Here is a 23,936-nt window from a genome sequence, read left to right on the forward strand (position 1 = left end):
GTAACCCTTGATCCCATTGATACTCAAGAACCTATCTCAGTCTTAAATATACTCAATGACCTGGCCCCCACAGCTTTATGTGGCAATGAATTCCATAGATTCACCACTCTCTGGCTAAAGAAGTTTCTCTTTATTTCCATTCTAAAAGGTATTACCTTTACTCTAAGGTTGTGCCCTCGGGTCCTAGTCTCTCCTACCAATGGAAATATCTTCCCAACATCTACTCTATCCAGGCTATTCAGTAATCTGTAAATTTCAAATAGATCCCCCCATATGCTTCTAAACCCCACTGAGTATAGACCCTGCGCAAATGAAAGGATAATCAGCTAGAAATTCTAGAGTTTATGATAAAAAGATGATGTGTGAAATGGGGTTGGAATTAGATTGTGTTCACCTGTAATGCCTCTGCTGATCAGCTGACCTGCTGATACATTTAAGAATAGTTACCCAGCCAATGTATCAGAGAGCTTCTGGTATCTATGAGACTATACCTTAGCAAGAACCTTGATCGGGGAAGAAACTGAAGTCAGGTGCTTATTGCTTTCTTCTGTGCACTCTCCTTTCACACATTTGTTTCTAGAGTACATCAAATGTCAAATGCCGGTGATGACCTCATTGTACCAGTACTGCCACTGCATTACAGGAACAAGAAATTTATTAATAGAGTTGACTCTATCATAGTTGTCACTGTTGGCTGTTATAAACCTGAACAAACACTTTGAGAAAGAACATCATCTGGGCAAACTTTTTTTTATTTATGGTAATGCCATCTATACACTGTACATTCAGTCACTGTGTCCATTGCAAACTGTGGTTTTGCATTGCTATTTCATTCACATCTCATCAAGTCCTTTATTTTACAATATTACTGGTGGAAAAGGCAGGGAGTGGAACGTGAGAAAGGGGCGAGGGGGGAGAAAAGACATAGGTACACAGCACAATAGATAAATAGGCTGAACAAGTTCTTTGTTTAGGCATTTATAAACAAGAAAGCATACATTTATTATGACATAAAAATAGTGCTAAAGAATGGAAATTAAGTTGCTTGTTTTAGCAGCAGCTTATATACGAAACAAAAATATAAATATGCTGAAATGCATAGGTAACATGACTGAATCCTGCTGGCTGATGTGAAAGGAGAAAGCAGTAGAAAGCCCCAATTATAGTGTCATTCAAGATCAAATAATAATTATTCATGGATTTGAAAATTATTCCAAGGATAAAAATCTGATGTGCTTTTTAAAAGGGAAGCCTTTAAGGTGGGGGAAGGGGAATTATTAAAAAGAGATTTCTTAAACACCAATAAAAAGGCATAGTTTGAGGGTGCTTAGTGGGGTGAGGGGGGGTGGGTTGAAGGTGTCGAGGTGAGGAGGAATCATTTCAATGAGATTCCTAATGAACAATTACTGACTGCAGTAATTCAGGCAACAACGCAATCAATTAACAAGATAACTAAGATGTATTAAAGTTCGGAGAGAAAAAAAATGAGTGAGCACATATACACTTATAATACATAGCATAAAATGAAACCAAGTATTTACAGGTTTTATTTGTACATTGGCTAGCTTGTAGTGAAGCAGTTTAAAATGATTACTGGGTTTTTATGCCAATAGGTCCCCTTGAATAGAAGGCTCAGGGCTTTTATTCAAAGCACGAGTTTAGATTTGATGTCCATATATAAAAAAAATCCCTTGTTTCCAACTGGAAATAACTGGCATCAGTTGACCAAACAATAGCCAATGGGAATAGTAAAGTTAAAACGGAGACTGCACCATAATAATAGATTATTGAATTAATGTGTGTTAAGGATTAAAATACTGCTTTATGTGTTAGGTATACATTACGTAAAAAAAAAGACGATCCACACACGTCACACACAAAGAACTAACCGGTATAAAAATAATAAAAAACTACGTTAACATAAAAATACGAAACACTATATTTTTCTGTTATTATTGTTGTAATCAACTCTTCTCTGCACATTTCTCTCCTTTGCATGCAAAATTCTACAGGATTCATCAAAAACTATTTGAACAAAACTGTTTTCCATCAAGTAACTCTGGACATTATTGGTGCAAAAACCCAGCTGTAGTTAGCTGCCCCTTGGGTATAAAGCATTATTGCTGAAGAATGTTTTCATTTAAAAAACTTTTTTATTTCTGCTTTTTTTTTTGCTTTTTTTCCCCACAATTTATTTGAAACTATAAGGTAATGTGAATCGTCACAACGGACGGAACAATTAGCGGGCTTACAAAAGAACACAAGACATTTCGTCTGCTAGGAGTCAGTAACTGGTAATGTACTGCTTCTCCTGTTTTTGCATTACCGTATCAAACAAGAAAAAGTCAATAAAACAGACTGCATGAGACACCAGGAAAGGAGAGATAATGACATATAAGGCTGAACTTTTTTTGCATATTATATAAACATAAAACCCTTAATATACAAGTTTTAATGCCCATTAAAGAGTACTGTATGGTAGAAATATTGAACTCCATGCATATGAAAGATATTGAGTTCTCATTAAGAAAAAAAGCAGAAATATTCCACATAATTGCATAAATATGATTATGCTCTGTTTGCATTGCACTCATAATGGGGGAATTGTGTGTTTTTTGTTAAAATTTTGTATTCACAAAAGTGAAGCTGGATCCCATTAAGTATTGGGATTGTCACAATCTGGGGTTACACCCTGCAAAGATTTGCAATATTCATCCCATTTCCTTCAGATTTTTGATTTACATCAGACACGTCCCACATCTCTTGAGCTGCCCTGACAACTCTTCCACTTAAACTAAATTCAAAAGATCCGCCTCTTAAATCTTACAGTAACAATGGTTATTATACTGGATTCATGCAGAATATCTTAAATTTTTTAAATTTTTAAAAAATTCATTCCATGTGATAAATATTTTTTTTAGCCTTATTAATGAAACACAGCAGCGGGTGTCTTTTAAGTATTAAGAGAGAAAAACATATGAATGTAATTTACTGAGAATTACACTAATGTCAGATTACTAGATCTTATTGGGTCCTACATGGGCTTTGGAAAAAATGCAGCAGGTGTAAAACAAGTATTTGTAATTTTTTTGTCTTCACCATTCCCACACACCCCTGCACAGTTCACAACTGTTTAGGTTGTCAAGCAAATTCGTAGTAGGGCAAATCAAGCTAAGTAGTTCAGTGTCCCACAAAACAGATCTGACTCCATGCTATAGTTCCTGATTTTGGTTGGGGAACTTGTAACGGAGATGGTGGTCCAATAAAATCAGAGCATGAGTCAATGTTGTACTGTTTGTGACCATGACACATGTCTGTGTCCAGATTACATTCCTGTTGAATTGTTAAGATGACACAGCACAGTTGAGTTAGGAGATGGGAGGGAGAATGGTTAGACTGGAGGTGGGGGCGAGGTGGAATTTTGTTTTTACAAATAGATGAGCAAAAATGGGAGGAACATGAAAAGTGCAGTAAGTAAACCAAACAAAGATCTTGCTTCCTCCAAGATGCAATATCTGATATATGTTTGGTAATAAAACTGGGAGACAAATTTGGGATTCAAACAGTTAATGCAACTGAAGCAAGGAACAGCAAAGTGTAAAGAATTTTTTTTCCTTTGCAGTCACCACTTCCCTCCCAGAAAGTGAATTAAAATACAAACAAATTCTTCTTAGCAGTAAGGATTTAAATATGAATTCAGATTTGTTCTGTGCAGAAGTTCTTACTGTGAAATTAATCCTATTGCAGTTTGTTGACAAGAGTGATGTATGCTCATATGAAAAAGCAAGTAGTCCTATCACTTTTTTTTAAGGGAGCACCATAAATATAACATTTTACTAGCAAGGTACCCAATTGATCCTGCATTCTGTAAATGTTAGTTCAGTGAACAGAGTAAAGCACTGAACAATACAAAGCATAAACAAAAATAATAACAAGAAACAGAACTAAAAAAAGTGAATGAATGAGTACTGTAAATACTGTGAACAAAGAAAAGCAGCAGTTTCAGGAAGCTGCTTTTATTAAATTTACTGGTTGCAAAAACTTGTATTTTGGAATGGTGTCTTAATCATAATAAATTATTTTGTCATTGCATGTAATCTCAACAACTGCCTCATTTTTTTGTGACATTGCTCTCTTCCTCCATCCATTTTCTTCTTTTAACTGAAGTGTACTGGAACTAGAATCACATTCAGAACACATCTATTTTTAATTTCTCTCAAACAAAAACATAAACAGAGACAAAATAAACTCCCAAGTCTTTCTGTAGAATGCTCTGTCACTGGTAAGGCCAAGCAAGTTATAACATCCCCACCAGCTGATAATAATCCAACCAAAGAAGAGGTAGGGTAGGGGAAATAAATTGACACAGTCTCCATGAGTCATTTTTCTTTAGTTTAAAGGAAGGGGTTTGTCGTAATGTTGTTTCATGGCTTCTCATCTGACTCATGGTGAAGTTCTCTAAATAAAGAAAAAAATGAAAAGTGTTGGGGAGCATCACCAGCCCATACAACAGACAGTCCTGGGGAAACTGCACGTGAAATATTAAGGGAGAAGTAAAAGTTTCATAACAACTGCACATAATTCAAAGATGGTTTAAAATCAAGTCTTCTATTTTCCAAAGGTTTTTTTTTCTGTTTCTATATTCCAATAGCTTATTACAAAAGTAGAATCTGAAGAGTTCTGTAAATTAACCAGAGAAAGTACTATTGTCCCTCCCCGACCATTTTTTTCTTCTTTCTCCCTTCTAGTTTATTTGGTACTATAGTTGTCCAGGAATCCTGTACACCATGTGATACATCGTAGAGAAAAAGAAAAGAAATTTCAGAAAAAAACGTCCTCGGTGCTGTCACTAACCACAGTAAAATATCTCAGGTACGGCTGAGTATTTGATGTCTGGCAGGATGGCAGGCGCACATTTTCTGAGCTGTGCTGTCTCACTTAGGGAAGGATAGTTTCAGTGCGTGTCTGAAGTAACATTCTTTCTCCGAAAACAGTCAACTCTTGCATCCTCTGTGTGTATGTATGAATATGCAAACATACATTCACACACAAACATACAATTTTATGAATTCTCTTTTAAATTTCACTGTCTTTTGAAACCACCTTGCTGGTAGTGGAGTTACTTGGTTTCAGCCAGAGTTGTTCCTGAAGCTCCTTCACCATTTTTTCCAAGTGTTCCCGTGCCTCTCGCTCCCGAAGGAGGTCTGCACGCAGCTGTTCCCGATCCGCCTCAGCATGTTGTAACTTGACCTGCAACTCTTCAATCTGAAAAATAGAAGTGGAATTAAATAAAATAAACCATTATGATTCTGTGTAAATTGTACACATTCTATTCCATGAGGAAAGAGGCTACTTCATTAGCAAAAAGTGCATGATAGATTGGCATTGTAGAACTGCAGAAACACAAATAATGTTATTTATTTTATGGAACTGACTTCAGGAAATAGACTATAACAGATCAAGAAGACTGCATGTTGATAATGAACATGGTATAATACAGATTTATTACCTGTCCTAATTTGTCAATTTCATCTTACAGTATAAAATTTACTCAATTATATAGCAAAAATACAGTGTCTGATTTACAGTCTGATACCTGGTGGCTCAAGGAGCTGAATGGCTTGCTGTAGTTCCTAACATTCCTATCAAGTGACTGTTACTCATTGGGGTAAATTGCCTATGTGGCATTTTGGGAATAGTTGCAAAGATAGGGTGCTGTGTTCAGCTCCTGGAACTCAATGTTGATACGTTTTTTTGTGTTAAGCAAGGCTTGTATTTGCAGTTGGGAATGTAATGTGATGAAAAGCCACATCACAGAGCTGAAATCTAATGTAGAGTATGTATTTCAAGTTATAGTAAGGAACAAAACATATAGGTGTCCAAGATACACCCTTCCTAACTAAAAAGAAATTACTGAACAGTAATTCACCTGACATCGGTCACTTTTGTGCATCTAGCCACAGTAATCAGCTTGACACAAATATTCTACACTTTTCTTTCTCACTCTCAATAAGGTTTTAAAAAATTAGTAATAATTTTAGAGCCACTTTATTGAAAAGAAAAGCATTTTAATTCCAGGGACTCTTATTATAACATTTTGCCATAAAATTTCTTTAGTTTTCAAAAGGTTCACCAACTTTGGGAAAAACTTACCTGTTACAAAAAAAATTAAATCATTCCCACAAAGGACAAGAGTGCAAATAACACAGACTGCAAAATTCTGATTGTGAGTTATTATGACAGAATAGTTAGTTATATCTTGGTTATCAGCAATAGCAAATGCAGATCTCAAAAGCCTTTGGACTCTTATTAGCTACCACCAACACCCCCCCTTCCACCTGCTATGTTTAGCATGGTCTTCTCCTCAGAAGATAATTGATGCGTCTGGGAGAGTATAATTGGCTTGCAACTGAGGATACTAGTACAATATAATAAACAATCCTTGGCACAGCTGTAACTCTAGGTCAGGTCTGTGCCTTAATACTTCAGCACGGCTAGCTTGACAATTAAGTCTTAATTAGAGGAGACGGCAACCAATATAACACGTGGAATAGGTGATAATGGCAATGTGAATAGATGGCACAAAAGCTTAGTGTTGCTAGCAGGTGTAGCAAATGTCAGAGATGCTGTCATGGGACTATTTCATTATCATACCTCCCTTCTAATTTTGCTTTATTATTATTTTGCCATTCTTTCAAGAGCACAAATCACTATCCATCCAAAAGGAAGAACAGCAGGCTGCCACTGCTCTATGACCAGCTGTTAGGAAGTGTGCCAAAATGAGTAGCCAATCCAACCTCCTCTCCTTGTGGGATCAACAGCACCTCCTGACCATGACTGAAAATTCACTGTGCAGCAATTTGCAATCCAAGAAACAAATAACATCTGTGACCCATAAATAAACTAAAACAAGATAAATACTTGCAATAGATGAACATTTTCCTTTCAACATGACATTAACTCAGCTTGTGAAACTACAGACCATGAAAATGAATGATTTAAGTAGGTGGATATCACAGCTGAGCCTGATCCTTTTCTCATACACATCTCCAGAGTGATGTGCACTCTCAGCAGGGGCCAGCGGACAGCACGCAGGGTGAGAACTTGGGTAATGCTACCAACTATCACAGTCTAGTCACTGATTTAGCTGAAATCAACTAAATTGGCCCTCGATCAAGGATCCAATCTGGGACCTTTCTGGTCTGCGTAGTCAATTTCTATGTCTTAATCAATCAAAATAACAATGGAGCAGCAAGATCTTCATTTTAGAGTAATTCTGTTGTAGATTATTTATGAGTATTGAATCAGTGCTTATATGCTGAAAATACCAAAAGAGGTAGATGCACTTTTGAAATATTAGGGAGTTGATGGCTGTGCTGAGGTGGCATGAAACAGGATGAGGTCTGGGGCAGATCAACCATATTCATGTTGAATTTTTTTTTCTATTAATTCATAGGATGGGAGCTTCAGTAGGGAGGTCAGCATTTAGTACCCAACCCTATTTGGCCAGAGGGCAGTTAAGAGTCAATCGCATTGCTCTGAGTCTGGAGTCACATGTAGGCTAGACCAGGTAAGGATGGCAGTTACCTTCCCTAAAAGACGTTAGTGAACCAAATGAGCTTTTCCCGACAATCAACAATGGATTGTGATCATCATTTGACCCTTAATTCCAGATTTTTACTGAATTTAAATTCCACTATCCATACTCCTATAATTCTCATTCCCAATTAACCAAAATGTTTGCAGAAAATAACCTTGAATCAGTTGTAGTACACATTTAAACCTCAGTGTAGTTTAGTCAGGAGCAGTTTCACATCAGATTCAAAAGGGTGTGAATTTAAAACTGGATCCAAACATGAGCACATAATCTTGGACCTCAACTTTCACCAAAGAAGTGCTCATCATTTGAGGATGATGGCAGTACCATTGTAACATAATATCTGCTTTGAAAATTATCTTAGGCAAGCAAAATTTAACATAAAGCAGCTCCACTGAAAAAAAAGGGTGGCCTAGTAGTCCAGAGATTCTGTGCTAATCAGTTTCACATGCCTTTGATGTGGTTTCTGTGCGAGCATTATACATTTAGACATACACCAGGTTATTCAGTTTCAAAGCAGTGTTTCACAAGCTGAACTTCTGTCTCAAAGTGATATAAAAAAGAAAATTTTCCTCACTGATAAGTATTTACTTTGTTCATGTTTCTTTAGCTAATCCTTTCCATACACTTTTCTTTGGGTGTTGTGTGTGAAAGATACTGTAAACACTGCAGTATGGAACACAGCTGGATTGTATGGAATGTCATCCATTTCCCTCAACCAGAAATGTACTGTGGGTGACACCCATGTTGCAGTTCCTACACAGTTTTGTTTAGTCTGGCACAGTTGTCCTGTGCAATTTCCCATGATGATGAAATGGAAATCTGCATCATTTCCTTTCCTCATTTGATTGTTAATGTCTTGAATCTGCACTACGTTCCCCCCTTTCCCAATCTTTTTGTTCATTTTTGGAAGCAAGCCGACAGAGGAATGTTTAATGGCTTTGTAATCTTAACCCCTTCTTACCTCATTTTATTGCTCTATATATCTTATTTGTATTAAAAGACTATTTATTTCTCTACGTAAATAATTAAATTGGATGGTATATATACTTAAACAACAGATTTTTAAAAAGATAAATTGGTGATGCAAAATATTGCATTAATGTCCTACACTTAACAGTCCAACTCTCTAACTGAACCCAGGGTAACACCCAGTGTTGTTGCTAAGCTCTCAGAGGAGATGCTGAATTTCTCATGGAGAAGGCAGGGAAAGGGATTATTTTAAAAACTGGATGAATCTTCTTGCATATTGGTAAAATGGTTGGTAAAATGAAAATGCCACTAAAATGTCAAGGCCTCTACCTCCTCTCCCCCTTCCCCAGATCTACTAATAATCATAACAGCTCACTGTCAAAGTTGGTGAAGATAACAAAGGCCCTACAGTAGGAAAGATGACTGCAAACACGGGGCCCAAACCCAAGTTTGGTCTGGGCTCACTGCCATTGAGTTTTGGGTGTATGTTCAGAATACACTATCCAATTTGCACAGGTTGAATTTCTCCAGCTCATGGTTTAATTTAGATTTGAAGAATGCTATTTGGAAAAGGCTCTACAAGATGTCAATCAAATAATTTTGAGGGGGTTGGGGGAATTGGATGGATCAGAGTGCAGGTATGGAAGAAGGAGAAAATGAAAAAAACAAGGAAAGAAGAAACTGGAAAGCACACTGATTCTTGTAACCCCAACCAATGCTGGTATTACACTCAAAAGCAACAGGATAATGCAAAACCTCTTTACCTTGTCAACAGAAAGCTCAGACTCAACAGACTGGTTCTCACATTCACAACCAGAATAACCTGTGTTTGGTAGATCTTAGTTGATCGTATCGAGGTTCCTTAGAAGTATCGAGACAGTGGTTTTCCTGTTCTCATAACTTTCAGTTTGTCAGCCAAAAATGTAATAGAACATTCAAGCAATCTATTCCACAGTCACAAACCAAAGGGTGTGTTTTGTGTTTAAAAAATGATACAAATTTTGATTATTCTAATACAATAATTACCTGTGCTGAATATTTGATCCTCAATCGCCCAGCCTCGCAACCTTTGTCACAGACACGGATTTGTTTTGCTTGTTCTAGTTCTCGTTTTAGCCTTATCCGTGATTCGTTTGCCTCCTTCATTTTCTTCTCACTCTCTGCTCGAAGACGCTCGATTTCTTTCCTTAAGTTGCGTTTTGCCTCTGTTGCTTCACGTAGTTTCTCTTTCTTGGCAACACGGAGAAATTCAAGTTCCTACAAAGGAAAGAATTGCATCGAATTCAGTTAAATAAAAAAGTTAAGTGTGCTTGACTGAAAAATTAGCCTTACAAATTTGTACAAATGCAAAATATTGCAGATGCTGGAAATCTGAAATAAAAACAGAAAATCTTCGAAATGCTCACCATTTTAGTTATCGACTGGGGGGAGAAAAGTCATTTTCCATTTTTATTTCTTAAACATTAGTAGTTAGGTTGGAAAAACACATTCCAAAAGGATGGCAATGTCCACATAAAAGGGCATGGGGGCAATATTTGTACAGAGAGTGGTTTGTGGGTGGAATGAATGCAGGTTCAGGTACAATGTTCAAATTCGGATAAGTACATGAATAGGAAAAGTTTGGAGGGATATGGGCCAAATGAGGCAGGTGGGGCTAATTAAGTTTGGAAACATGGTCAGCGTGGACTAGTTGGACTGAGGAGTATGTTTCCATGCTTTATGACTGTAGGACTCTATATTAATTAGCCAAAAGTAGACTCATATAAGTTTCCAAGTAGCACCAAAATGGATTCCTATGACCTACAAGTACAACTCTGTTTTATCCTGCTGTATTTTCTGGTCGTTTCTTGTTGGAGAATCAGTACGGGAGGCACAGTTTTCCAATCTGACAAATTCTGTTTTTTAAAATCTATCAAATACTAGGTTCTGGCTGCCACTGGGGGCTTGCTATCTTCAAGTCAGAATATGTCATTTATATATCTGTTGTCAATATTGAAGTGCTCAAGACCAAAATAAATTAGTCGATTTTACTTGTAGTTACAGTATTGCAGGCTCTTCACTTATGGAAGTGGGTATCCTTATCTCAATCATTTGAGTGCTGCCCAACAATGAGTAATTTAGTATGAAAAACAACCCTTTGTTTCGTAGCTGTAAGAAATTAGATAGTAAAAACAGCATTTCCCTGAGGCAGCACCCTTTTCATCCCTTTAGCATAGAAAGCCATGACATTATCATTTCCCATACTGTACACTGTTAACTAAAGAATTGGATGCATGGTCAAAACAATTATCTAATATTATGAACCATGGTAGTTCTAATAAATAAACATGTCAATATTATAAAGTCCTATGCAGAGCATTGAACACATCAATGTATGTTTGGATATCCCTGGAAGGCAGTGCAGACATTAATAGTAAGATAAACATCATTGTAGGTGCAGACAGTTGTGTCTCTTGACTGTAGCTGGGACGAGCAATTCACATCCACAGGCCAGGTAGTAGGTTTTACTTGATTACCTTGGCAGCCACTGGGTAAGTTAGTCAGCTTGAAACAAAATTGCAATTAATTATTCAAATTTTTTTTGCTTGAGGTAATGCATGAGTTTTTCTCCAATATAAGTGTGACCTTAAGGCAATATTAGTGGTCTGAAAAATAAATTGTAGTGTAGGAGACTGTTTTAAAGCACATCTAAATGATTGTTGAAATGTATAAATGTTGCATCTGAATCAGACTGGCACTTCAGGTATAGCACTATCATAGTGACTATACTTTGTTAACTTGCAATCTGACTAAGCACAACAAGACACATCACGGCATGATGGCTCAGTGGTTCGCACTGCTGCCTCACAGCACCAGGGAGCCGGGTTCAATTCCTGCCTCAGGCGACTGTGTGAAGTTTGCACATTCTCCCTGTGTCTGCGTGGGTTTCCTCTGGGTGCTCCGGTTTCCTCCCACAATCCAAAGATGTACAGGTTAGGTGAACTGGCCATGCTAAATTGCCCGTAGTGTTAGGTAAGGGGTAAATGTAGGGGTATGTGTGGGTTGCGCTTCAGCGGGGCAGTGTGGACTTGTTGGGCCGAAGGGCCTGTTTCCACACTGTAAGTAATCTAATCTAATCTAATCTAATCTAAATATAGGGCCTGGGTGGATTACTCTTCGGAGGGTTGGTGTGGACTTGTTGAGCCGAAGGGCCTGTTTCCATACTGTAGAGAATCTAATCTAATCTATACTGGGAGTACAGGAGACAAGACTGGATTGGTGGAAAAGTACAGAAAAAGCTTATGTGAAGTGAGTTTGCATGCAATGAAACCAGGTACCTTTAGTGAGGACATAATAGGCTAATTTATTAAGGTCACAAATGTTGAGGTTATATTCCATATGCTATTGCTGTCCTATATTACAACCCCAAACTGTAATTCTTCCGTGGAACTCAGGTCACAGTGCTAGCTTGTTACTGGCTGAAGGATCACTGAATTTGAAATGCTATCTGTGTTTTCTCTCCACAGATGCTGCCAGAGTTGTTCCAACAATTTCTGTGTTGGTTGTATTTGGCTTGTTATAGAATCATACAGCATGGAAATAAACCCTTCATTCCAACCATGTTCCCAAACTAATAAACTAGTCCCACCTGCCTGCACTTGGCCCATATTCCTCCGAACCTTTTATTCATGAACTTATCCAGATGTTTTTTAAATGTTGTAATTGTACCTGTATTCACCACTTTCTCTGGAAGTTCATGTCATGCACAAACCACTCTCTGAAGAAATGTTGCCCTTGTGTCTTTTTTAAATCTTTCTCTTCTCAATTTAAAAATATACCCCCAAGTTTTGAAGTTCCCCACCCTAGGGAAAAGAACTTTGTCATTCAACTTATGTAAACCCTCGGATAAATCTCAATAAGGTCACCTCTCAAACTTTTCAAGAAATATGTACCTGAACCCCTAGGAGACCTGCTCTACAAGACTACCCAGGTCCCTACCATTAATAAGACTTGGCCTTGTTTGTTTTACCAAAATGCAAGACCTTACATTTATCTAAATTAAACTCTATCTGCCACTTCTCAGTCTATTGACCCAATTGATCAAGATCTCTTTGTAATCATAGATAATCTTCTTCGCTGTCCACTATAACACTAATTTTGGTGTCATCTGCAAACTTACTAACTACATCTCCTAAATTTTCACCTAAATCATTTATATAAATGACAAACAAAAATGGACCCAGTACTGATCTCCCTGCTGGTCACAGTCCTTCAGTCCGAAAATCCCTCCACCACCACCCTCTGTCTCCTACCATAAAGCTAATTTTGTATCCAAATGGCAAGCTCATCTAACTTTACTAATTGTTGCTGGTTACTTTGTTGATTATTGTGTTCAGAAAATTATAATGATTGCAAATCTGTCAGGAGCACTAACATAAAAATTACACTGATCAATGCTGTACCAGCACACTGTACTATTTCACTCCTTGGTTAATTGTTAATCTGTTTGAAGACAATAAATGCAAAATTCAAAACCTTTTCTATTCATGTACATTTATTCTGTCGGTGACAGAATCTGGAATTTCGAAAGCCAAGTTATTTTATAAGTGTCTCCTTCTTTTACCTGCTGTAGACTACGCTTGGCTTGCAAAGCAGCATTCAGTTTTTCCTCTTGCTTTACTCGCATTTTAATGATTTCATGCAAGAATTTTTCCTTTGCCTCCTTGGTGTCGATTCCATTGTCCAAGGCCTGCCTCAAGTGTTCTAGCTCCACTTCTAATCCGCTATTGTGTGTCTCTGTGTGGCCTGGACTCTCGAACGCACCACTCGATACAACTTGCACCCCAGGTGAGCTCAGGTCTTTTGCTGATGAGCCAGATGAAGTGAAGGAGGGAGAAGAAAGTGAAGACAATGATGATGTGACTGTAGGAGGGAAAATACATATGTATTATAATACATACTTATAACTAGAGAGTTTGATCTGTCAATCTGAATTGGCCTTTTCTAATGAAGCTATACTAAATACAAGAAGCAGACTTTAAGTTTGTTCCCCAATCCAAACATTCCTTAGGGTTCTTTTTGACAAGCAATGTATTTTACCCATCTCCTGAAAGTATAAGTTTATGCTAGGGTACAACTTAGTGGGTGCTGACCATCCTCTGGTACTTTGTTCATGTAACCATTCATCCTGTGGGAATCTAAACAAGTATCAGATGAAGGATCACAGCTGAGGACTAACTGTACCTTTGTACAATTTCCATGCATATGCATTTTCCAATTACTATCTAAAGCACAAATTCTGACTTTCCTCTGTCTAGTTCAACAAAACAGGTGCCTGCTTAAATGTGGCTGCTTCAGTTGAGATTGAGTAACAAGCATAAATATGGCAGATATGATCATGGTTGGGGTTTACCTCAACAATAGCTGTCCAAAGACATTTTCAAGTGTCATAATTTCACTTTTCTTTCTCAATCTAAGAAGCATTGAACTTAAATATTGCGATACTCACCTGGAATCTCTATCTGCTATTTTAACAGGAAGTTCATCGTTTAACATAAATTAATGACCTCAATGCTAAATCAGCAGAAGAGCAATTCATTTATTCAGTATTATCCCATGATATAACATCCAAGACATTTGTTTCTACTTTGGACTATGGAATCAAAAATACATTTTCTAAATTTGCAGATGAAATCCAACTAGGTGGCATATAGTCAATACTAGGAAGACTGCAACAAATTACAAAGGTCATTAATAATCATCCAGAATTAGCAAATAATTGGCAAATAAAGCTCAATTCAGACTAAAGTAAAATAGTACCTTTTAAAAGGACAATAGGTTCCCCCTCCAACTCTATTTTGATTTAGTCCCTACCCTCCCCTTCACTGTTTTGATCACACAGCATTGCCCTTTGATGTGAAGGGCACTGCTTGTCACTGGCCACTCGGGTGTTTTCCTATCTTCCTGGTGGTGGGAAATTGAATAAAGATTCGTGCACTTTGTGTCTTTCACTGTGTCTCACACCTATACACATACACCAGGGGTGCTGGGGAAAAAATAAGCACCACCGCACTTAGGTGGTAGTGTGGGGGTTTTTATATAAAAAAAAACAGGAGTGTTCACTGCCCTTTGATGTGAAGGGCAGTGCTTGTCACTGGCCACTCGGGTGTTTGCCTATCTTGAGAGTTGGATCAGTGTGAGTGAGTAAAAAAAAGTAAAAGGACAATAAGGAAGTGACCTATCATTTGGAAGGTCCTAGTCCATGTGGAATAGAGGAATAAGTGGATCTGGAGTACAAATAGCCAATTGCTAAAAGTTGTGCTACAGGTTAAGACCATAAAAAATGTAAACCAAGCAGTAGGTTTTATTTTTACCAGGATAGAATTGATGAATAGGGAAGTCATGCTTAATCTGTACTGAACCTTGTTTAGATCACTCCTGTATTTTACTGACTGCAGTTCTGGCCACCATATTTCAAAAAAGCACTAGAGGGGGGTGCAGAAAAGATATTAAAGGATTTTTTTATCAAAAATGTGTTTGCATATACATATCAGGAAAGAATGGATTTGCTGGCTCTCTTTCCCCTTGAAAAAAGCTGACGGGTGACTGAATAGAGGTCTTTAAAATTCAGAAAAGGTTTGAATAGAGTGGATAGGAGAGATTATTTCCACTTTTAGGGAAGAGCATAACTAGAGGCCATCATCATAAGATAATCACTAAGAAATCCAATAGGGAAGTGAGAAAAAAAGCTTCTTTAGCCAACAACAGTGGTGAGACTGTAGAACCTGCTATTATAGGGAGGGGTAAAACAATTAGTATAAATGCATTTCAGGCGAAGTTGGACAAGCATTTACAGGAGAAAGGAATGTATGACTACGATGCTAGATTTACATGATAAAATATAGGAGGTGGTTCAAGAGGAGCATAAGTATTAGCATGGACTGGATGGGCCGGGCCAAATAATCTCTTTCTGTGAAATGTATTCTATGCAATTACTCAAAATAGGTTCCTCGAGTTGGCATGTTGGGAGAGGCACAGACTGGAAGTAAAGCATGTAAACCAATCATATTATTGTTTCACTCAAGTGCTGTACTGACAGGTGCTTGGAAGCTGGCCATTTAACTGCCCTTTCAAGAAAGGATCATATGGGGTGGAAGGATTGGATTTAGAATAGCTGCGTGAATTAAACTTACATCCTTCTCTACTCTCAACTTCCACTTCAGCATCTGAATCTTTGTCTTCAGAAGGAAACACTGCAGCAAGTGGAGCAGCTGTTTCCTGTTCTAGCTGTGCTTCTGCAGTTGCCCTCCTTTTCCGAGATCTGCTGGCTTCAATTGGAGTCGTGGTGTTCTGAGTGACTGCAGTGGCTGATGGCGATTGTCGTCCATTCCTCTGCTGGGGCAGGGCTGTCAAAGCTACATTTGGTGCCACTGAACCTTCGTAACTTTTATATGCATAGAAACTATGGAGAAGGTACAAACAAACCCATTCAATTTTTAAACCTCAAAAGATTAATGACAAAAATATATACATTCCCACAATTTAAAAAAGATTCTAATATTTTATTCTGTTGTGTGAATTTTTCCCTTTTTTATGTTAATAAAATTTAAGTCTCACAGGCTGAAGAATTTAGCCTGTCAGAAGAATTTATGGGTTATGATTCCATATGGCACTGGAGTTACATGTATGCTCCATTAGGAGGCCCTCAAGAACTGAAGGAATTGCAGCCTGAAGTTCCAAATTAATGAAGAGAGAGGGTATCTCATGATGGAGACACACTTTCAGCTCTTCTAAAATCTTACCATGGGAAAATGGTCACAATAGTGGGAGGCTGTATGGCTATTTTAAGTTAGCTGCGGGGGGTCTGGGAAGAATAGCTGTGTCCTTTATTTTTCCCATGTCTTTGAGAGAAGGGAAAGATGTCTACCTCACTTCCATAATACAAGGACACCATGTGGTCTGAGAAAATGCTATAGAAGTGCAAGTCTTTTTCCTTAAAGACTCAGATCAAATCCTGTCCACTTTTGTCCTGCTAGGACAATGAGATCATTTTTTGTATCACGAACCTAATTTCCTAACGGGCAGGCTTTGGCAAGGCTCTTTCCCAGAGCAAAGGTATGGGAACCCCATCTCCAGACACCAATAAAGGAAGGCAGACTGGATGACGGCAGAGGCCATTTCCCTCCTTCTAGCTGGATTGTGGTGTCTACCCAAGTACCCTGTGGAGGAGTAATGGTTTAGACCATTACTCCTGAAGATTAATGGTTGACCTCATTTTTGCTCCTGCTGGAGCTGTTGGTGGTGGCGCAGCTTCTGATCCTTGTCCCTCGGCAAAGGTGGAAGGTGGAGCTGCTTAATGAACTCTGATGCCATGTTGAAGGCTTACAGTCAGGAGATGAAACTTAAAAGTGAGTGAACCGCTATCTGGGTGAAGAACTTTCCCATAAAATGGCAAGCACTTGTCAAGCTGCGAAAACATTCCCTGGGAAGAAATGTTTTTAACAGAAGTTGGAGTTCTTCAGAAACTCTGGCAAGTTGAGGACGCATCATGGATTGCCAGGTCCATGGGGGTTTACGCAGGCCCTTGAAAACCAGAAGTAGGTACAATTAATATTGGGCTAGAATTTGGTGTCAAAGTAATAGTGAGGTCTCTGGAACTATTCTTCCCGCACAAATCAGATCCACTACCACCTGGCTGGAAAATTATACCCTGAGATGTAATCTGGCCCTTTTAGTTGTAAGTTCTGTAGATTTTAATACTGTATATCCCAAATTGCTATCAGTGACTTTTAAAGAAATATCTTTTAAAAATGCTTTTTCCTTGGAGTAGAAACAGAATGCATACTTGTCTCGGGTCAGTGCAGGAAGGTGAGTCAGAGTTTCTTTTTCACTTGTTGAAATGGTTGGTGACCAAGGCCTGAAGGCGGAGAGTCTTTGTTGAGAATGTGCGCAACTGCTACTTAGAACATTCTAGACAAAAAAAAACATAATTTATTCTTCTAATTATAATGCAATAGTTCTTTTCACACTGTGTAGCTTCTCCTCACTTCTTCCTTATTTTCTGTGCCCCTCTGCTCTGAAGCTGATTTCTCGTTCAGTGCTTCCAAAGATGCTGACAAGGCTTTTTACCATACCTAAATAGCTATTCTGGGCACCACAACCAGATATATGTACATGTACTGCACACTCATACAAATCTTGAAAATCTTTTGTCACCTTAGTCCAAAGGTGCTGATGCTAATTAAAGCGCACAGGGCATTCTCCTGGCTGAGATCAACTAAATTAGCGCAGACCAAAATCTGGATGTAGCCAATCTTAGTCAATGCCATACAGGATCACACATTTATTCGGTGAACCATTCACTGGGATGAAGGGAAGGAAATTTTACGTTGTATAATGTTTCTGATGAGGAAGCAGTCTTAACACTTAGTCTTGATCATTAGATACCCAGAACCATCAACAAAATAATAGAACTTCATCCAATTATTAAAATAAAATTTTCCCCACATTGTTTCTTCTTTTAAGAAACCCCCATTTCTCCAGAATGTTGCCACATTTTTCCTTTTAGATAAGCAGTCAAGCAGCCACAGCTGCATTTTCAGTTTTATAGAATTATAGAGACATACAGCACAGAAACAGACCAGCTCATACATGCCAACCAGATATCCTAAATTAATCTAGTCCTATTTGTCAGCATTTGGCCCTGAGACCTCTAAGCCCTTCCTATTCATATACTCGTCCAGATGCCTTTTAAAAGTTGTAATTGTAGCAGCCTCCACCATATCCTCTGGCAGTTCATTCCATACACGTACCAACCTTTGCATGAAAAAGTTGCCCCTTTGATCCCTTTTAAATCTTTCCCCTCTATGCCTAAACCTATGCCCTCTAGTTCTGGACTTTCCCACCCCAGGGAAAAGACCTTGTCTATTTACCCTATCCATGTCCTTATGATTTTATAAATCTCTATTCTGTCACCCCTCAGCCTCCAACGCTCCAGCCCCAGCCTATTCAACCTCTCCCTATGGTTCAAACCCTCCAACCCTGGCAACATCCTTGTAAATCTTTTCTGAATCCTTTCAAGTTTCACAACATCCTTCCCATAGGAGGGCTTAATTTCAATCTGTACTATAGATGTTTTTCATAAAATCATTAAAGTTATGTCAAAGTAAAGTGCAGCAAAATGCACAAATTTAATGTTGGATTCTTCTTTCATGAGATTAGTAAAAACCACTTGCTTCTCAGAGGCTTAAACATAAGCAACCGCTTGGGCCCTCCCAATGAAGTGATTTGTTTGACATTTTATTGAATTATGTACCTTAGTGCTAGATGGGGAGGAAAAGGACCGCCACCATTCAGGTGGTTTCTCCTTCTCAGTTGCACTTGAAGATTCTGAAGTGGTTTCATCTTGCTTGAACTTTTTAAACACAGTTTGGTCAAAAGGCACCTAAGGGAGAAGGGAGAAAAGAAAAAAGTTAGGATTTTTCCATGATTTCAAAAATAAACACTTAACAGGAAATATCATTCAAGAATACTGAAAATATAACTAGATAGGAGCTTTGGTCATTAAGTTTCTTTGAGGAGGCTGGAATTTCTGTCATAGCTAAATATATGGATAAATGGGGGAGAAGATTTCGGAGGCTATATTTCCCAAGAATTGCTTACAAGAGAAAAAAAAATTGCTCGTGAGTTTTAGCGGCATTTCTCAAACACATTCAAAACAAATCTGCATCTTTAAGAAGTATTTTGAGGGGGTAATATAGATGCACAAATCTTTTGTTTCTCTTTGTAGAAATCTTCTACACTACTGGAAAAGAAATGGAGCGATAACATGTTGCATTGTGATGAAACCACAACCAAAACCCAGGAAATTCACCAAAGGGAGCAGAATCATCTTGGGCCTATGTCATCCAACTTTGTAGAAACCATAAAATAAATCATTAATGGTGAGTGAAAGATCAGGAAAAGGAACAGAAAGGAAGATTCTCTTAACAATCCAGTTGGTAATTACACTATAAACATCTAATTTTGATTGGGAAAGCATAGGAGTGTGTAAACTGCCTATTGTTATAAATTCTTGAGAAAATGAGAGGAAAGACAATGATCAATTAGGATCTGTCCTGGTGACATCTGCTAGTATGTGTGTTTCATGGTAGCTTCTCTATATGACTGAAAGGATACGTCAGGTAAAAAGTCTTCAAAGATCGGCACTGATACCAATACCTAACGTATGAGAAATAATAGGCAGAAAACGTAAAAGGAGCAATATTCAATCAAACCTTCGAGCCTGCTTTACAATTCAATGAGATCATGGCTGATTTTTTTTAACACAATCTTCCTGCCATTTTCAATAGGTCGTTCTGCTATAATACGCGTTTTGTTAACACTAATTCATTGTAAAGCAATTGACAAATTTGGGATGCTATTTATAAATGCAAACTTTTGAAACGTCTGATGGCTGTAATGCGATTATATCGCCAACACTTTAGGTGCTGTTTCTAAAGCGCGATGTTTCTATAATGCAGGTTTGCACAAGAATGCAACCATCGCATTATAGAAGAACGAGCTGAATACAGAAGTCTATCAATCCCAGTATGAACAAAGTTCACAACTGAGCCTTCACATAGAATTCCATCGATTCACCTCCTTTTGAGTGAAAAAAATCCTCTCACTTCAATCCTAAATAGTCTTCCCATTATTCTGAGACTGTGTTGCACAGGTCTAGACTCCTGGGTATGGGACACATCCTTCTTTTATCTAGCTTGTTGATCCATTTAAGAATTTTATATGTTCGAATGGCATTTAGTGCTTACAAAATGGTAGAACTAATAAAACATTATTGGTATTTAAGGGTTATACTGAAACAAAAGACTGAATTTTACAGCGATAGCAGAAATCCCACCATTGGAGCTGAAGGCAGGGAGGATCTACTTTTGCTGGAAAAATTGAGGATTGCAGATGCTGGAGATTGGAATCAAAAAGTGTGGTGCTGGAAAAGCACAGCCGGTCAGGCAGCATCTGAGGGACAGGAGAGTTGACATTTCAGGTATAAGCCCTTGATCAGGAATTCCTGATCAAGCGCTTATTCCTGAAATGTCAACTCTCTTGCTCCTCGGACACTGCCTGACCTGCTGTGTTTTCCAGCGCCATACTTTTTGACTTCCCACAAGAACAGTCAGTCCAGGCAAAGGGATGGCAGCTTAGCTATGTTGCTATTATCAGGGACCATTGCTGAGGATGCAGCTGCAGGGAAGATGCACATCAATGACTGCTGTCCTTGAAGAGGGGCCAATGAAGATGGGAGACACTAAGACCAGATATGCAGACCTCATTTACCAGGATAAAAATTTTGTGAAACACAGTTGACACCTTGGAACTCCCAAAAGGTGATGAACTGAGTAGAATGCCATCAGGTTTCATGGCAGCTACAGCCTCCCCATCCCTCAAATGCATATAAAATACCATAGTGAGAAATGGCCCTTAGTTGGCCACTTGTGGCTTACATTGGCTCAAGGCGTATGGGCAATCTGCTAACTTTCATTTTGCTGGCAAAGTGGTGTTGCAGTGAGAAGACATTTTGTTGAACTGGATGTTCTTCTTTATACAAACAAAGTTCACGAATCATGACAAACAATTTACAAAGCAGAGGCCTTTCAGATAAAATTGCACATTTCCTTCTCTGTATTCCTAGTCCATGATAAAAATGTAACTTTAATTTGTTCAGCAATTACAAAAGGAAAACTGGAAAACAACTGTATAATTAAGTCAAATATACTTTAACAGATAGGGGAGGAGGGTGAGGAAGGTTGGTCTGTGGAATGATGTGACTCTGCACTCTACCAAAGAAGTGAAACAGTGCACAGCGTTGTTTCCTCCCTAAAAAAGTTAACTTGTCAACTGATTTCAGGCCCTGCAGCTGTAGTATGTGTTGGGTGATTTGCCAAATCTTGCTTTGTCTACCATTTGAACTGCATGACATGGCATGTAAATTACCCTGATCCAATGCAGAGCCTCCAGCTTGCACAATGATGATCAACAACAGGACCCTGTCTGGAACAGCAGTGATGATAACACCAGTTAGGTATTTGGCAAATGCCCTTCTATTTCAGAAAACCTCTCAGTTGGGGGTTCCAGCATTAAAACCACAACAGGTGATAATGCCAAAGGGAGGCCGTTATTTTTCTGTCAGCACACAGAACATTTTGTTCGGACAAGACATCAATTTCAGGCTTACAGTCAACACTGGAAAAATTGCTAGAACATGGCCTCTTCTGTGGGTCAAGTGTGAAACAGACATAGTGGGCCAAAAATCTCTGCAATAAGTAACCCTTTCAGGACCTAAGTAGCATTTCTAATCACATTTCCAAAAGAAGTAAGGAAATATTTGAACAAGACACCTTTACGTGTTTTATCTTTATTTAATAATGAAATCTAAATGAAACATTATGGAACAAATCTATACGCTTGAATGATGGGTTTTTAAAAATATAAAATAAATTGAAAATAGTTATATTGCAAAATAACAAAGGGATAAATATGAACTTAATTAGCTGAAATGGGGCAATGTTGGGTGATGTTATGGAGATAGAAACTGGTGACCTTAGTAATGGCACAAATATGTTGGAAACTCATTTCAGTATCAAGTATGATACCAAGGTTATAAAAAGACAGGGATACAGACAAGAGCTAGGGAAAAAAAAGAGTTCGGAACACAGGCCAGAAACAATGGTTTAATTCTTCCTAATATTTAACTGAATAAAATTCCTAATTATCCAGTACCGGATGCCAGATGAACAGTTTGATAATTTAGCAACACTGTAGCAGTCAAGGGGACGAATAGTGAAGTAGAGCTGAGTACTGTTAGCTTTCATGTGCAAACTATCATTTCGGATGAAATCAGACGGGTAGAGTATAAGTGAGAAATAGGAGGGAAGTCAATGTTACATCCTTGGAACACCAGAGGGAACAAACAGGAGCTGGGAGAGAAGCTTTTGCAGGTGATGCTGATACTATGTCTCGGTAGAGAAGAAAGGAGCCAGTAGGTGTATCCAGATGAATGATGGAGGAGATCAATAGAGGAGAGTGGTATGGTCTAGACGTCAAAGGCTGCCAATAGATTGAGAAGGATGAGGAGAGATAGCTTAATTTTGTCACAGCCACATAGGATGTAATTTGAAGCTTTGATAGGAACAGTTTTAGTACAGTATTGTGGTGGGACGGAAACTTGATTTGAAGTATTCAGACATGGAAGGCAAAAATACTTGCAAGGATTTTGGAGAGGAAAGGGAAATATAAGATGAGATGATGTTTGCCAGGACTCATTTTTGAGAGAAGGAACTAACCCTGTTATTTATAGTTAAAAATCACAACACCAGGTTATAGACCAACAGGTTTAATTGGAAGCACTAGCTTTCGGAGTGCTGCTCCTTCATCAGATGGTTATGCTTCCAATTAAACCTGTTGGACTATAACCTGGTGTTGTGTGATTTTTAACTTTGTACATCCCAGTCCAACACCGACAATTTATAGTACACTTAGTAGATATAGTACACTATATTCATAACTTAGTTCATTCTCAAGTACTGTTTTTAAATACATTCTTAGGATGAAAGCATTGTTGGCAAGACTAACCAGATGCACTCAGAAGTTGACACAACTGAGATTTAAGTCACTTCAGAGATCAGGTAAGAGTCAACTGTATGGATTTGGAATCAGATTCACATTTGAGCAAGATGACCTTCCATCAATTCCTAGAAATGATCAGGCATCCAGTGGATGAACACAAGCATAGTTGGGTTCCCACCACACACTATTCCCTTGAAATTGACTTCACCCATTCCCTGGCTACGTTTTAAGATTAGGCCAGCCTGTTAGCAACCTTTGACTCTGAGATTAATGTTTCAAAACAATTAGTGAATCAGCTGGTATTTTACAACAATCTGATAGGTCAATTTATTTCCAGAGTTTTAAAAAAATGATTCAAATTGTCAAGTTACCCTGATAAGATTTCAACTTGAATATTCCTTTGATTGTTAAGACCTACTGGGAAATTACACAGGTTATTTAGAAATGACAGAGTCAATGAACTTTCTAGCTTGTAATTCTGTGCTTCAATAAACCATTCAAAAAGACCTACTAAAAAAAATGAATAACAAAGAAAGTGATTGAAACCCTATTTTTAATTGGTAAGCTCAGGGTGGAAAGAAGCCTTGCAAAGAGGTGGAGCAAATTGCACCAACATGTTGTTGTATTTGCCAAGCAAACAATTAAGGTAGGTGAAACTCCCTTGAACATAGACAGTTCCTCTTTAAATTGAATGTAATTGATAACAAACAAATCAAATTTCTTTGAGGTGTGATTTGTTTTCGGCACAGGAGCGAAGGAGAAGGGA

At 38.2% G+C, this 23,936-nt stretch overlaps 1 protein-coding gene across 1 annotated transcript in view; it reads right to left on the reverse strand.

The window, feature by feature from the left end:
* Positions 1-734: 734 nt before the first annotated feature.
* Positions 735-23,936, reverse strand: part of LOC122540379 (ski oncogene-like) — a 186,244-nt gene continuing 163,042 nt past the window's right edge. The window contains exons 2-7 of the mRNA XM_043676022.1: positions 18,864-18,992; positions 17,394-17,518; positions 15,742-16,010; positions 13,173-13,471; positions 9,596-9,826; positions 735-5,265 (exon numbers count right to left, since the gene is read on the reverse strand). Of these exons, the coding sequence (XP_043531957.1) occupies positions 5,077-5,265; positions 9,596-9,826; positions 13,173-13,471; positions 15,742-16,010; positions 17,394-17,518; positions 18,864-18,992 (1,242 nt within the window). The 3' untranslated portion in view covers positions 735-5,076. The remainder of the gene's footprint in view (positions 5,266-9,595; positions 9,827-13,172; positions 13,472-15,741; positions 16,011-17,393; positions 17,519-18,863; positions 18,993-23,936) is intronic.

Source organism: Chiloscyllium plagiosum, chromosome 34 (assembly GCF_004010195.1).
Source record: "Chiloscyllium plagiosum isolate BGI_BamShark_2017 chromosome 34, ASM401019v2, whole genome shotgun sequence".
Lineage (NCBI taxonomy): Eukaryota > Metazoa > Chordata > Chondrichthyes > Orectolobiformes > Hemiscylliidae > Chiloscyllium > Chiloscyllium plagiosum.